This window comes from Aplidium turbinatum, chromosome 16, assembly GCF_918807975.1.
Source record: "Aplidium turbinatum chromosome 16, kaAplTurb1.1, whole genome shotgun sequence".
Classification (NCBI taxonomy): Eukaryota; Metazoa; Chordata; class Ascidiacea; order Aplousobranchia; family Polyclinidae; genus Aplidium; species Aplidium turbinatum.
Window position 1 is genome coordinate 14664019 of NC_137487.1, and position 16374 is coordinate 14680392.

The window sequence follows — 16374 nt, forward strand, 5'->3', positions numbered from 1 at the left end:
TCATCTAAAAAATGTTTGCAATATATAAAGTTTATTCCAAAGCTTTTTCGAGATGTAAATTTCCACTAAATGTGTGAGCGACGTTTAATTAACAACTTATCATTATCAAAGCAGGCTATATCAATTAACAAATGTTGATAAGTCGATATGTACAAAATACACTAATTTGTGACAAGCTAAAATCCTTCCGACTCCAGAGCCCTGCTAGTACCTACCTCTACATAGGCCTGCCAGAACTGTGCATACGTTGTTGCAAATTTGCAATAAATTTATTGACGTATGATTGCCATTTCACTACACGTTGTGGAATACATATCTCGGGGTATAGCCAACGTATTTCAATGGGAAGGTCAAAAGGTATTCATGTAACCGCTACCACAAGCAACTCCTTAGCATATAAGATGCCATTTTAATGCTAAACTGTTCATCTTCGTTGTTCATTACAACTTTTTCTTGTCAAATATTGTAATATTGACAAAATTACGCAAAGAGTAGGCCTACCGCTCACAAGGAAAGATGTTGAAAATTATCAGCCTAGTAGTAATCACCATAGTAATTAATATCAATGCATTAAAATGTTTGTTTTTTTTCTTCGTCGTGTGAGCCTCTGAGCCGAGAGTCTATCCTTTACCATGCCAGATTCCCGATGTTCTCGGACTATGCTAGAAGACTGCTAGATAGCAGCCAGTCTTTGGAGTCTTTGGTTTCATCATTCAAGACGCGTAGACTTTCCACTTGTTTCATAGTCTGTTCCTCAGCACCACATTTACAATAAAAAGAAGAGGCCATTCCACATTGGTGCATGGTTGAACGGAAAAGCCAGACCTCCGTTTGAATACGGTTGCGTTTGTTTAAGAACTATGTGAAAAATGTAAAGCCTGTTTCCCAAGCTACACCATTATTTGTATGTATTTTTTAACGAACTGAAGTGGTACAGTACTGTAGCCTACCTGCAAGTAGTTCCTCGAAGGAGAGCTGTATGGTAGGAGGTCCAACTGTACTTGAGCTTGGTCTCCAACCCCTTCTAAGTCTTCATCTGCTGTGACGACAGTGACAGTCTGTGAAAATAAAATTAAAATAAGCAGTATAGGCGGTGTAGTGTAGGCTTGGGAGGCAATAATCTCCCCCCCCCCCCAATTTTATCTTGCGCCTCCAGGAAATATGTTTCAATACCATTTTGAGGTTTTAGTACCGTTCATTTTCAATGATGTTCGCCCCCCCTAACAATTGCTTTTGCTCCCAAAATTTTCTTTCAAACTACTTTACTGCAGTGCTACACAAAAATGTTCTCGGTCATTTTCCTACTGGATTTTCAGGTTAAGTCTGGTCAGTGCATAATAGCCTGTTTTCATTGCACTGGCAGCTTACCTGAGGTCCATTTCCTTGAAAATCGATTTGATAGTCCACAAAGCCATTTTTATCGCTGTCACTAGACTCCACTTCGCCTCCACCTAGACGTATATTAAAACATTCTGGGTAGAAGTGAGCAATGTTTATCAACAACCAGCTTAAGCAGGATGTCGAGAGTCGAGACAGGTGTGCATTCGATTATTGGAAAGTCAACGCATCCTTCTCCGCGCCGTTCCGCGACACTATATGCTATACAATACTTTATTCTAATTGTTCCTTATATTAAACTTCTCAAAAGCGAAGCAAAATGTAATCAGGGATATCTAAAGAAGGGGATACGAAGGCTTTTATTATGTCTGACAATAGAAGGGCTTTTGTTTATCTTAAATAATCTCTGTTTATCGTAAAAATGACAATTGGCACCGATAGTAGTTTAATAAATTTTGTTATGATAACTTGCATTGCGCTATTAGAATCAGGCCTGGATATTCACAGCATGCTCATGGTTGCTTGTTAATTCAACTACCCATATACTTGCTTTACATCTAGCCTACTGCAAAGGCTTTGTTAAAAAAAAAACAGCTTACAGGTAACTTTTCAACCGTCTTTGTAAACAAATATTCTTTAAATATGCTCTACGTGACATTTGCTAACTGTCTTCTGTAGCTCATTGTACCAGCTGCACTACAAAACTTTCTGCAATTCCAAAAAGAACCGCATTTTTAACGTGCTACAAACTACCGCCCTGGTAGTGTCATGAGAATAAGCCAATTGCTGCGAGCCTTCATATCCCCTTCTCTAGATATCCCTGAATGTAACCCCAACTAAGTCCGAATCTGTAACTGAAACAAAACTGTCCAAACTCTAAAGAGAACTATTACAACGTATAAAGATGGACAACGATTTTAGGTTTTAGATTAATGGCAAGAAAAACTTGGTCTAATTGAACTATTGGTACTGTCACTAATGTTGACAGAGTTTCAACTCGCAGCGTAGGTGTTGTTGCATATATATTATTCCATGCACTGGGTGTCCGGACCGTTAAGAAGATTATTTGGGGCCTGGTACCAAGAAATTTCCCAGGCCCCAAATCAAGACACTTTTAAGAAAGACGCGCAATATTCAAAGACCACATGGTGGTTTCTTCGTTCCCGGACCCTTAAAATTATCCCAATTCGGGTCCAAAAGTACCCACTGAACTCTCTGTCAACGCTACGCTACTTCTGGGTGTTGCTGACTATATAGCTTTCCAAGTGTCCATGAACTAAGTTGTTCAACTGCATACTCTTGCGAATTGAACCACGTCGCTTAATCTTGTCGTTTCTTTGCATGCAGGACCCGTCGATTGTCAAATGAACTATGGGATCAAACATTTTCTGTTAAAAAAGATACGAAAAATTTCGACTGACTTCTAAAACAGACTTATTATGATCCTACCTACACTATATAGACATAAAAAAACAACAGCGTCCAGTGTACCTGTGATTGTAACCGATACATCAGGAGCAGGTTGCCTTCGTACAGAATCTAAAATGTCAATCTAAAAAGTAATAACAGTTGTAAGCTGCTTAACACTAAAAAGGTAATTTAAGTGCTTGTATTAAAATTGAGAGCGAGAAAGAAAAAAGAAACAGAACCAAAGGAAAATGGAGGAGCTGTGCAAATGATAATTATGCAAGCAACGAATGCGCACGATAGTCTGAAGATGTGCCTGATCAACAACTCTAGAAGGTCAAATTCCCCTCAAGCAATCTTGCTGATGTGGAAGTGAGCATTGAAGTTTTAGAACTTAGCAGCATCGTGGATTTTCTCTGGACTGCTTTGGCTTTGCAAGTTATGAAAAAGTGAGTAGGCTAAAGTGTAAACAGTTTACTTAACTAAACACAGACAGACACTGATGACATTTATTCCTTGCGTATTTAATTAATTAGTTCAAAGGAATACAGACCGTCATCTACAGTGGGCTCAGTAAAGTAGAATAATTTGTGCAATACATAAGTATCATTTCCGTCTTCAAAATTTAAGTTTTGTCTCTGAAATTATCAAACAAAACAATTAGATAAAGTAGGTTGATTGTTTGATCAATTGTAAGCCAAGATCTTACTCTTAGATAGTAGGTGAGTCCCGGCGTGTAATATAGTGAAGTTCTAGATATGTCGATTACGTAAGGGGACGCAATAAATGGAATACGAGGACTTATCGCTGATTCCAAAACACCTTCTGCTGCACCTGCAAAGTGAGTTTAGGTTAAGTGTAGGAAAATGTTAATCTATCTCTCGTCTATACGGCAACGTCTCCTTCCCAGATATGCCAGTATGTGGAACACAACTCTACTAGACCTGGTTAGATCGGTATCCAGTATGGTAAAAGCTTGAGTTAAATTAAATAGGTATCGGGGTAAACAAATTTGTTGGGATTTTTTAAATGGCAAATATATACAGTAACGTGCTCTTACCCAGAAAAAAATATAAAAATTTACAATCACGCAAAAATGTTTCAAATAAATTTTGAAACTTTTTATTTGGTTTCGACACAAAATGTTTTTCTTGACTTCGATTGGATTCGAATAAAAGTCTTTGTGAATAATTTTCATTGTGTTTAGGTCATAAACTGTTGCAAACATTTCTGGTATTAAATACTGTATTTGCCTAAACTCGCAGACGTCGATGTTTCGAGACAATTTGGAAATAGTCAATGCTTTATCTTTTTCTGGATTTTAGAAAAATAAATAAACTTGCCATTTACGGTAGCTTCCAACATAAATGTTGCTTTGTTTGCCACCAGAGTTGCAATAGTTTCCCCATCTTCCAATACGTCAAGGATATCTTCTACTGGCACAGTGAATCTGGCATTTCCGTTTCGAATGAGAGCCTATAAAACACAACAAACGTTTTGTTCAACTCGATAGCCCAGTTGGTAAAGCGGCCGTTTTTGTGATCCAAAAAAAGGAAAATTTAAGCGGCGCTGGTTGGGCTATGGGGGTGTGTCCTTAAGCATTGCAACGCATTTTCAAAGACAGTTCTCCACCTGGTTATAAAACAAACACGTTGATAAATTAATCGAAAACTTTTCTCTATCAATATTGGTAACCTAGCCTGTGTCAGTGATTCAAAGACTCTTCAAGTATGCGAAACTGCCAGGAATAACCTACCAGAGGCTTAGTCAGTCCAAGGATAAGGAATCACACCAAAACGAGATTCAATGCGGTTTCGTTTAATGATCATTCGGTAAGAGACTGTGTAAAAATTAGCATTAACTAGTTAATATAATCGTATGACCACGCACGGTTAATATATCTGAATATCCTTTTGGAATCTAAAGATTTTGAATCACTTTTCTCTCAAAGAAAATTTAATTTAAAAGTTAAATTAATCAATAGAGTTGTGGTCTAACTTGAAACCTTCTTATCCAAGTAAAATCATCATGTCAGCTTACTATGCTTTCAAAGGTCCCTGGAAGCTTAAAGAATTCAATTGGAGCTGCATCAGGATGCTTGAACAACTTCGCGGCAATAAAAAAGTTCCCAGAAACTTTTTCTCCATAGCTTTAAATTGCGAAAAAGATGTTATAAAATTACGCATAATGCAAATAAGTTAACAGTTTCAATTATGAATGAAAAATAGTTAAAGTCATATTTGTTTGTTGCAAAAAAATATACTAATCTTCATAGTTTACCAATGCAGTATTCTTTAAAATTGATACAGGTCCTGTCCAGGGATATCTTGAAGGATATCATTATATCAAGATATCCCTAGTTTTGTCTACTTGGTTCCACAAAGCAAAAGTTCATTACCAACCTGTACGTGGCCAATATAGCACCATCAATGGCAATATCATCAGGAAGGAAGTAATTCTTATCCAACTCAATCTTGACGTCAAAAGTTGGAAGAACTGAAAGTTGAGAGAATATTTATTGACAGATGGCCTATACTAAAACGTATAATAAATTGCTATAGACGTTGAAGAAATTCGAAACTGTTTACCAGCCACTGCCAATTTGTTTTCAAATTTACAAAATTTAAGTTTTTGTTAATTTAAAAACAAAAGCTAAAATGATATTTTTCCAAATATCTAGATTTTCTTATTGGGTGACAAGGATCGATGCTTAGGGTAAAGCAGTTAAGCTATGAAAAATGAATAATTTTTTATTGGATACAAAAAGACATTGTCCAATTAAATAACCGTCTATGCCAGGGGTCACCAAACTACGGCCCGCGGGCCGGAACCGGCCCGCGAACTGATTTTATCCGGCCCGCCACGTGCTGCAGAAATAACAGTTGCACTACAACTGTTAAGGAAAAAAGTTACCAGACAGCCTACATGTTGGTGTTCTGTTTTTATCATTAGGCCAACACAAATGGGAACAGCCTAGGCCAAATTTGGAAAGATGTAATGTTGTTTCAAGAGCACGATGCCCTGTAGTGTATTCAGACATGGAGGAACCATTTTAAAAGTAGGTGGGCCTAGAGACGCAGCAGTCAAAGTCAATCCAACTTCTGGGGGGATTCGTCCCCCAGACCACTCATAACATTGTTGCATTCCTAATACTTGAAATCGTTTATGCATTATGTTTTCATGATTTCCTTTCGAGCCAACAAGCCAATATTGTCCATTTTTTGGGCCCGATTTGGCCAAAAAAATTACAAAATTATTAAATTGGTCTATATAGCTCCGTAGGCTACAAAATATGGCGATGTACACACAAATAAAAAGGCAACAATACACACACATTTATAATACCACCTGGGAGTAATGATCTGCAGCATTATACAGCACGTGCATAGATTGTTCTACCAATCACACGCAACCACACCTACACGTGCTGCCCATCAATAGTGGGCTCAACAGAAAAGTTTGAAGATTGGATTTCATCATTGAGTTATCAAAGATAATACAAACTATTGTGTATTAAATGAGTGAAGACCTTTTTTTGGAACTCTCTCCCTGATTTTCCGTTTTTGCTACCTTTTCAAAGAAGTTTGGCTTTCAAAAGTAGGTGGGCCAGGCCCATCCAGAAAATAAAGTAGATGGGCCCAGGCCCACGAGGTTCTTCCATGCCTGAGTGTATTACAGCAGGGGATAACTTTTTCAGCAACCTTTCGATTTTTATCACAACTTTGCTATTCCACCGCTGACTTTGTTATTTCTTGTGCTCCATTCAAGTCAATGGAGATTCTAAATAGTTGTATATCTTTTCGCAATTTGCATCTGGCCCGCAGCTGTTAATCTCGCAGCAATCCGGCCCTCAGAGAAAAAAGTTTGGTGACCCCTGGTCTATGCACTTAGACCACTGACCAGTCATTAGGCTAAATACGACTTAACCCAAATAAAAACTGCTTTCTTACCGTATCTGTTGATTCTGAAGGTGGTGTCTGTTGTCGTTTCAAATCCCTTAAACACAATGACAATACAGACTTTAACACAATATAGGCTTTTTATAACAAAATACGTCTGCTTGGTAGCTTATAGTAACAACGGATGTTCAAGGGTCCCTGATTCGACGCTCTTTAAAAGCACACAGTTTTATCTTAAAAAAAGGTTAATGAATTGCATAGAAATGAATACAAAGACTCACTTCCTTCCATTCTACTTAAATTAGAATGTATCAAGCTTTTATAAACCTTAATTCCAGTGCTTTAATAATATGACATTTGAAAAAAACAAATTTTAGGCTTTTAAATTAGATAAATTCGAGAGAGGCACTATTTATTTTAGCCCAAGCCAACTGTGGCATGTGATGTCACATTTAAACTCTTCTTCAAACTGCGTCATATGCTACGCCATCAGCGTAAGATATTAAAGTTGTACAATGTACATGGTTGTGGTTGAGGCACCGCGAGGCATTGCTCAAAACACACTTTGAGTTTGATAAGCGAATTATAGCCACAGTACAAGAACACTGTTTCATTCAAACTGCATGTAATGCTTTTGAGATTCTTTATTAGGAAATAATTTGCAATTATGTAGGTGCCATCCTTGTCCTTTTAATCACAGCTATTTCATAAAGGAAAAACGATTTTATGATAATATCAATCGCTGAATTCAGACTTTGAATTTTTTTTCTTAGCAATAATACTTGTGTTACCAGTGTTTCAGTTTTCAAAGCAGAGATCGTCTAAATAGAGAACAGAAAACGCTATGTTGCAAATTGCTATTACAGAAAGTTGTTACGCAAGACTGATTTTAACTGACGTTTGCAGAATATGCAGCTTCGACGAACCAAATCCCAGTCTCAGGAATATCATGAATCTCGTATTCAAGCTCAATAAATTGGTCTTGCGGAAGTCGAAGTCTTCTTCGATACACACCGATGCCGTCTGGTGTCTGCATTATTAAGAAAAGTGTTAGCTGTGTAGAAGGAGCGACCTACCTGACAAATCAGCACAAGGCTAAGTGCTCACTAGTACAGCTAGCATTGCGTTCCACTAACCATACCGCTGTAACCACCACTCTAGCCATCAAGACTTTTCCCAAAAAATATATTTTTCTTGGCAGTGAAACAACAAAACGTTGGCTTTCAATGAACAACAATAATGTTAAAATAAGTTTTTATGTTTTCATGATTGTTATTATGAAGCTATCACAAAATCAAAATCTGAATAGCCTATTATAGCCTACATATTCGTAAGTTCCACAGCTGGAAGAATTTACTCCTATGAAATAAATCCTTCCACAACAAATAAAAGTTGCATCAAACGTGGTGATTATACCTGTTGAAATATGAAGAAGAAAAAAAGGAAAAAGAGGAAGAAGAAGAAGAAGAAGAAGAGGAAGAGAAAGAGGAAGAGAAAGAGGAAGAGGCAAGCATCAAAGTCAAGTAGGCTATATGTTAAAACAACTTTGGTACTAAAAATTTATTTAAACACAAGTACATTTAAACATATTAAATATTTTCATATTTACTTTCACAGTGACTGTCACAATTTCGGTGTCTGTTGGCGCCATCTTCTGGTCAAGAGGTGCAACTTGTATGCGGACGTATTCACTTGGTCTAACGTTAAAAACAGTGGTTTTAATATTGAATAGGGGTTGAATTTTGAAATCAGTTTAAAACTTTTATCTTAAACAGATAAAACATTAGACGAAAAAGACGCTTAAAACAATCAAATGCACTTTTAAAAGGGTTTTGAAAATCAGTATTTTGCAAAAAAAAATATTGCAAGTAAAGTAGAAAAACAGTCAAAAACAATAACTTCTTATTCAGAGCTTAATGCTTTCGTAATATAGCTCACATTGGTCTGGCCGTTCTTAAAATACGCATCATAGCCAACCAGCGAAAGTAAATAAAACGTAAAGAGGTTTAATCTCATTGAAACTTCCACACAAAGTTGGTGAATTTAAACAAACCGGTATATTGGTCGATCTGTTCGAACAAACAGATATCCAGACTCCTTGCTGACAAGAATATCGGTTTGAGATATGAAATCTTTTACACTATTCGTCACTTCAATCACCATTAAAACCTTTTGGCGATTACGAAACACTCGGATATCTTCACTGCCCACCTACAATAAAATCCATAAGATAAAATAGCATAGCCTGACATTACTGATGTTACATTATAAAATGTGAAATTCATGTAAGCTGCAACCACTTGAAAAGCTTTAGTTTGCGCATGTGGTGTTTTGAAAAGCGCGGAATTCTTTCCCCCTAACCCTATTTGTCACTTCACTCAAACTTAATTTGACTCACACCAGTAGTAGCCTACGTGACAAGGTCTAAAGTAGGCTATATAGAAATCTAGGAGGCTTAACTTGGAAATGTAGGTGCTCAGATGAAGACGCCCATTGCTTGATAAAACAGTCTCTAACATCTGCAAACTATAAGCACCGGTGTCCAGCAATGAGTTAACATGCTTCCGCGCGATGTTCTCGAACCAAAATCACGGTAAAAAGATAAAACCTCCTGTACTTCGACTCCCTTATTTTTTATATAGACTATAATATGTTTTATGTGCTCCATTGCACAGATGTTGTAGCCTATAAATTCACTTTATAATTTTTTAGTTTTGAAAGAATTTACACTATAGGTAGCAAGTGTGAACTTAGTAAAGCTGTAAAACATAAAATGATAACGTCTTTACCTACCTCTTATTATTGTGCACAACTTTTTTATTATGATAAACTGACCGTTAAAGTTAAACTGATTGGTGCTTGACTGAGGGGACCCGTCACAAGAAGTCCACTTATCACCGAAAAAGTATTCACTTTGTCGGGAAGGTCCTGCAAAAAAGGGATAAGCAAGCATTCTAGCAATATGTTTTCCTCCCTGGAAGACCATAAATGACGTTTTATGTTCGTTGCGCAGAGGTTTTTAAACTATTAACTCTCTATTGACATCTTGCAGAATGTGTAAATACAAATTCGTTCCAATAGTTGTTTTTAGATCAGAGTTAAGGCAATATTAGTCTATGTGTGTACTCTGCCTTTTTTTTTTTTTAGTAAGTTTAGCCATTGATAGATGAAGCTCACCTCAAAAGGTAAATTTTACCCCGATTGCGAACCTTTGATTTTAAGTATCTTAAACTTTAATAAATATAATTAAACATGATAATAAAGTAACTTTATTTGTATTCGTTTTACTTCTGCCAGCCAACAATTAACAATTTTTGAATTGCATTTATAAACTTAGTCTTGTGTTAGACTGGTGGCATCTTTTTTAATTTCAAGGCTCGACAATTTAGCAAATGATAATGACATTCCGACAAATTAAACTAAGTTATGTGATATGACATCAAAATGAGGACTGCTGCCAATAACCTCTCACTTATTTAGAAGTTCGATAAAATTTATTTTGGTAAATATTTCAACCATTGGTTGATATACTTTTTCATAACACAGTATATCGCTACCACTATGGTAAAAAGGCTAGTCTGCTGAGTGCTGAACCATAAACGCATGAACCAAGCAAATACAACGCATTTATGATGTTACAAAAATGAAACGTCTTTAGTTGTAATGTACATTCAGTCACAGTTAGGCAGTTAAAGGAAAGATTCTTATTGCGCTTAAATAAGAAATAGTTGAGAAAGTAATACGTCCTATAAGCAATAGAATGAAAGTGGTAATTTAATTAAAAATGTGCTCCATGTCTGGCAAATACTCATCTGCTGAGACCTTTTCTTGAAACGCAAAAGTTTTTTTTTAGAAAATCGTGTTTTTTTATGAACAAAAAAATCAAAAAAGATTTAAAAAAAGGACTCGTCGCATTTGAAGGTGAGCAACTGTTTTTGAGACCCGGAGCTAAATACGAAATGTCATGCGTATTTAAAACTTCTTGTTTAGGTTTTTGACAGCTAAAGCAACACTTTTCTTTCAGAAAGACTATAGTCATACACTATACAGACAAACAAAAGTTAAAAAAATGGTTAAAACCTGTAAATAAGCGTCGACTGTAGCACCCCTGTACTCATGAAGATTCAAGATAACAGTTTCTGGCACTCCAACTCGAAATGCTTTCGGAGCCACGATTGTGTAATCGGGTACACTGAAAAATATTTTTTTATTAACATTAGCAAAGACATTTAGAGAAAAAAAAGCAACCTTTGAAAAAAATCTGAAACTGGTCCAAATAAGTTTTAATAAGCAAAAAGAGTCTTACTTAAGTCTTAATTAAACCTAAGCTACCGGCTCGATGGCTCGGTGGCTCAGTGGTTAGTGTGTCCGGCTAACTGTACAGTAGCGTATTAGCAAAGTACTATTGCTAAACTATTAAACAAAAGTTAAAGACCCTTTTACTACGTTATGCGCGGTTATTATCTTGAATTAATTCCATATAAAGTTGATCAAGCGAGTTATGAATTTTCTTACTATGCAACACTGTGTAGTATATTGCTGTAGCTGTATCTTTTTACAGCAAATTTTTAAAATTAATTGTTGCTTATCCACTGTGGGATGGAGAAGGACTAAAGCAATCGACTGCCCACTGGCGGTGATCCCCACGCATACTCTACGGCCGCGTGCGGTGCTGCGCCTAGCATGTTGTCGAAAGCATTTTCGCACTACTACGTTTTTAGTTAAATTCATTTTTTAAAAACAAGAAAAGCATCAGCATCGTGACTCAACAACTGGTCTAACTACAATTAATCGAAGGGGAAATTTGTCAAAGGCCGATTAGTTGAGAACATGAAGTGATTCGCTACTTCATAAAAAGACGAGATTTTGGGATCGAATTTTTTTATGGGTGAGAGATGTTTTTTGTGAGATTAGAAATTCAAAAATTCGACTTTTTTAGATTGAGAATATGGGGGTCGATTTGGAAACTTGAAATTTTTTGGCATTGGGTGACTTTTTAATGAAAATTGTAGCCTATTTACCCAAAATTGTAATCCCATAAATCTCATTCTCCAAAATCTTAAACTTCAAAAACCGCTACATTGTGAATTCCCTGCATCCACCTATACCTCATACCCATCACTTCCAGACCCAAATTTATTTATGCCCCAATCCCTCATATTCACCATTATAAAGATGCAGGGCGACACCTTTAAAAATTGACAAAACACCTTAAAACAACAATATTTTTAATAAAGAAAACTTAACTCAGGCTTAAAAAGTTGTACAAATACAATTAAATACTGCTTCTTTCAGTATGACATGTCTTGATTATCAACTATGCAATACTTTAGAATTTATATCTATAACAAGGTTTTACTTATGTTTTTGGTTATCAAGTAAAAAAACACAAAACATGTTTACTCTTTTCACCTAAAATATATTAAGCAGAAATTTGCTATCTGAAGACTGTCAGATAATCATTTTCAACTAATTTTCTCACATCTCAATTTTCCTATTATTCTAAACCAATACGTAGTTCTAGTAATGTCATTTCCTTTTTTTACAATAAAATCAAAGTGGAATTTGAGTATTTGATCAGTTGTTTGACAGCAAATGTTCAAATGTGACATTTTATCAGCATAACATTTACAGAAAAAGCGAAGTTTGTAGCCTACTTCAAGTTGCTGTCATTTCAAAGACGAAAAGATTTGTATGTTAAATCGCAGTTGTTTAAAGTCGAAAATGTTTTATCACCTCAAACCGTGTTCACACCCACAAAAAAAACGCCAAAAGTGAGCAACTTACCCCACAGCATTTCCTACAAATGCAACCAAACAACACACGAGCAAAAACTCCATTGCTCAGATTTTTTGTACAATAAAGCTGGGCGCATTTCTGCAACAGTTGGTTTTAAGGCTAATTTGGCCGGAAGCACGCCTCAATTTATTTTTTTGTTCAAATTTTTCAAGGCTTAGTTATCTATGCCGGTGCGAAGATTATTTTATGTTGGTTATACCTCTGGCTACGTTAAAGCTATGTTACATGTTGCGATGAGTCGGTTGGATTTGCCTTAAGCAAATTGTAATCTCCATGACGTTATCTTGCTTGCAAAATGCGTTAATTGGGTTTTACTCTTTTTTTCAGCTTTGTGATAAACAATTATTATTCTTATTATTATTCTCGCTTAATGTCAAATCTAACAGATCAAAATGCATTTGCCATTGAGAAATACGTGCAGTACCGGACAGCGGCACTTTTTCTATGGCAAAGCTATCGCAAAATAGTTTTTTATTGAAAGTAACCAGTCATGCAGTCACTACAATGTCCTTGGTCGAGTCAATTCCTTTGTCAGTTTCTCAAATTTCGAATCAACTATGGATTATATTTCGCTAACTAATTAACTTAACATAAGATCAGCAATCGCCGTTTAAGGGAAAAACCAAAACATAAAAGTTTAAAGTTGTCTTCAAAAAAATTCTTTTCAACACAATCATGTCCATTGCAGGAAATTAGCAATGAAAGCAGGAAACAGTTTCTTTTTTAACAAAGACGAGTGATACGCACCATAGATACAGTACGTTATGCAAGCTGCCTTAACCATTTTACAACAGCTTTGTTTAAAAAGAGTGTTCCAATGCATTGAATATATACAGACTAAACATGTTTATGTGGCCTAATCAACATAAGCTTACTGCATGATCCTAAATTAGTGGTCTACAAGCTGTTCAAAGTGATATCACTGTATGAAAATTGTTGTTTTTTGCCTGCTATGCACAGTAATGTTTGTAAACATCGATTTTGGCAAAATTCTTAAAGTTGTTGACAATAGATATAATTTGAAATCTTGTCATCGTGTTGGGAAGCAAAACGCTTCCTTAAACCAGCTTACGTCAAAATGTAGTTGTGGGCCGCAATTAGTTTTCTTATATTGCTTTAAACGGTTGCAATTTCAATGCAGCCTTAATAGAAATGAGCATTCTGACGAAGTATTTTAGAGATAATGGACGGAAATTTGACAATAATGGAGTTAAGTCATTTTGTGAAACGCTGGTGTTTTTCCAACCTTCCTGTTTACTTAAGATTTTGGTTGCATTTTCAAACAGTCGTGCTGTTTATGATATTACTTCTAACAAGCTGTCACCTCTCGGAGACACCGTGTAAGTGACAAAGTGGCTTGAGTCAAAAAACGAACAAACTGGAAAAGTCGTTAGCCTAATTTTAATGAGCTTCTTCCTTTGTGTAATTCGTAAGCAACAGCAGTAGGTTACAGCACAATACAACAAAATGCAATCACGTTATTGCATAGTAGGCCTATAGCTGCTGCATGCCACATGCCTTTGGAACTGTTACATACTTTGGTGCGAATAGGCAGCGCCACAAATATTATTTGACCTTTTAAAACGGCTTGTAAGTAAAATAGTCCTGCATTTTTGGATTAACAAAGTGACTCAGGCCGGAAATAAAACAAGATAACATAAACTTTCTTTCATCAAAACAGTTTTTCTTTTTTCAAAGACCACAAAGGTCTTGACGTCATGAAATTCTTGGTAGGCCTATTTTAGTTAAAAGTGTGCGTAAGTCTTTCACATTTTATTGTGCAAGACAATGGTCTCATAACCTGCCCCCAGTCAAGTGGTCCCCACTGAGAAAGTTGCACAACAACTCCTTGTGGGTTAAACCGTTAATGCTAAGGAGGGGATGGGTTAATCGGCTTTTTTTTTAATCCAACTTTAGACCTGGTTTTAGGATACAAGACATTCTAAGACCTCTTGGAAATTTCTTTTTTTTAATTTTAGTCCAAAACCGCCATGTCTGCACAATGTCTCTACAGTAATGTCTCAATTGATTTGCGATTAAAATAAATTATTATTTTATATTTCAAAGTGGCTTTACAATTCCTTGCTTGTATAAGAGGGATAGTTGGCGACAGAGAACAAATGAGTCCTAATAGTTTTTTTCCTCGTTTTTTTCATATTTTTTTCTTTTGATCTCTTTTGATAGTTGGCGACAGAATTTTTGGTTGGTGAAAAGGAACACGGGTGAAAATCACTGGCTCTACGTCTTACCTTATAATGTTATGTCCACATTACATTCTTCCAAAATTTATAGCTTACAATTAGGCTAGTAGGAATCATGGACTTCTAAATAGTAGCATGCTACTATTTAGAAGTCCATGGTAGGAACCCATAAAAAGAGTAGGCACTTCACACCATAAATCAATCGTATTCAGAAAAAAATCGAATGACAAAGCTCGTAGATTTTCAGTGACCAGTATGGCAACCTATGCCTACCAGAATGCAATTAGCAATGATACCTTTTCATAGGACAATTTAAGACTTTGCCTTGATTATACCCAAAATTACTTCACCAACCTGTCAGAATACGAACGCAAGCAACTTTTTAACTTTAATAGTTTTCATCTGCGAGTTGCAAATGTTTGCAAAAAACATCATAAATCGTGTAAGCGTTCATATCACGCTTAAAATGCAAAAGTGGTTTTGCGAGACTGGTTTATTTTCGTGACATGTGACAATAGGTGTTGTGTTTTTATTTTGTTTTCATTTCCTGCTTACGTCTTCTTTAAAACATGCTACTTTGCGACAAATTTTTGTCTGCATACGTGCAGTGGACCAAATGACAAACTTTGGAAATAGAAAGTTAAGCAACCCTTATTCAGGATATCCTTTACAAGTTTGTTCTTTTTTTTTTTGCAACATTTGCTGAAACTTTATAGAGATTCACTCTTTCTATGTGCCATAATGTAAAACTAACTTTAACACAACCGGAAGTGACATTAATTAACATTTACACCGCACCATTATGCTCTTTTCAGCTCAAAAAATAATGCAACTACATATCAAGAAAATATCACAGTTAGAAATTACATTTTGTTATACCAAAATAGCCAGCAATACCTATGGTCTAAAAGCAGTACAATTTAACATCAAACGCATAACTAACAAGATGAAGATGCATGACTTAATGAGGAACATGGTGAATAAGGTGTGACAGAAACCCAAAGTAAAATAAAATGGGATACGCTTAGTAGGTTGATTGAAAAATGAACATTAAAATTGAATAGAGATTCAAAAATTTTTTGTTTGAAACTCAGATTTCCCTCCACTAAAGATATGATGTTAAATTGTTGGATTAAAATGTGTGAGGCACTTTGCACATAATGCAATGTGATCTTTCAATCGCACTTTTGTTTGTAGCCCCATATTTAGATTAAAGTGCTACCTGACTCTATGGTCTCATCTGGTTGAGTGGTAGTCAACATCTGGTTGAAATTACCGATGTAGGCTGCTGTAGAAAGTAAAACAACAGAATTAAACCCGGCATCTAGGAAAGCATAAAAAGTGTAAGACAGGCAATAATAGTCTTGACAGTGAAGTCCACGGGGTGCGTTTGAACCGGGGCAGAGTTGATTTTAGGATCCCAGAACCATTTTAAGGGGCCCGAAAACGTACAGAAATCACCGTGTATAGACTAAGCTTTTCATATAGGGCTAGTGCGCTTGTTTACCTTCTATAACTATTTTATATTTAGACTGGAGACAGCTTCTGCTTGTGGAAGAAAGCCACTCAAACCATATCTTTACTCGATGATTTTACTTGATATTTTCTCCAGCTTTTCTGCTTTTGAAAAGGGGTTCTGTTTTTTTTTAAATGGCTTAATTTGAAGGCACGGTTATCTCATTGGTACAGCGCATAAATTTTCTTTTTAACAGCTCTGGATTTAGGCGACT

General features: G+C 36.0%; 1 protein-coding gene across 1 annotated transcript; it reads right to left on the reverse strand.

The window, feature by feature from the left end:
* Positions 1 to 504: 504 nt before the first annotated feature.
* LOC145785251 (complement C3-like) lies at positions 505 to 12497 on the reverse strand. The gene is made up of 15 exons (XM_082596933.1): positions 12432 to 12497; positions 10725 to 10836; positions 9480 to 9572; positions 8698 to 8855; positions 8254 to 8341; positions 7543 to 7674; positions 6696 to 6741; positions 5148 to 5241; positions 4786 to 4894; positions 4089 to 4221; positions 3455 to 3579; positions 2830 to 2890; positions 1369 to 1451; positions 951 to 1058; positions 505 to 534 (listed from the first exon to the last, which is right to left on the reverse strand). The coding sequence occupies exons 1-15, from the start codon at positions 12482 to 12484 to the stop codon at positions 505 to 507; spliced, it is 1425 nt and encodes a 474-aa protein (XP_082453059.1). The 5' UTR covers positions 12485 to 12497.
* Between the last annotated feature and the right edge of the window lie 3877 nt (positions 12498 to 16374).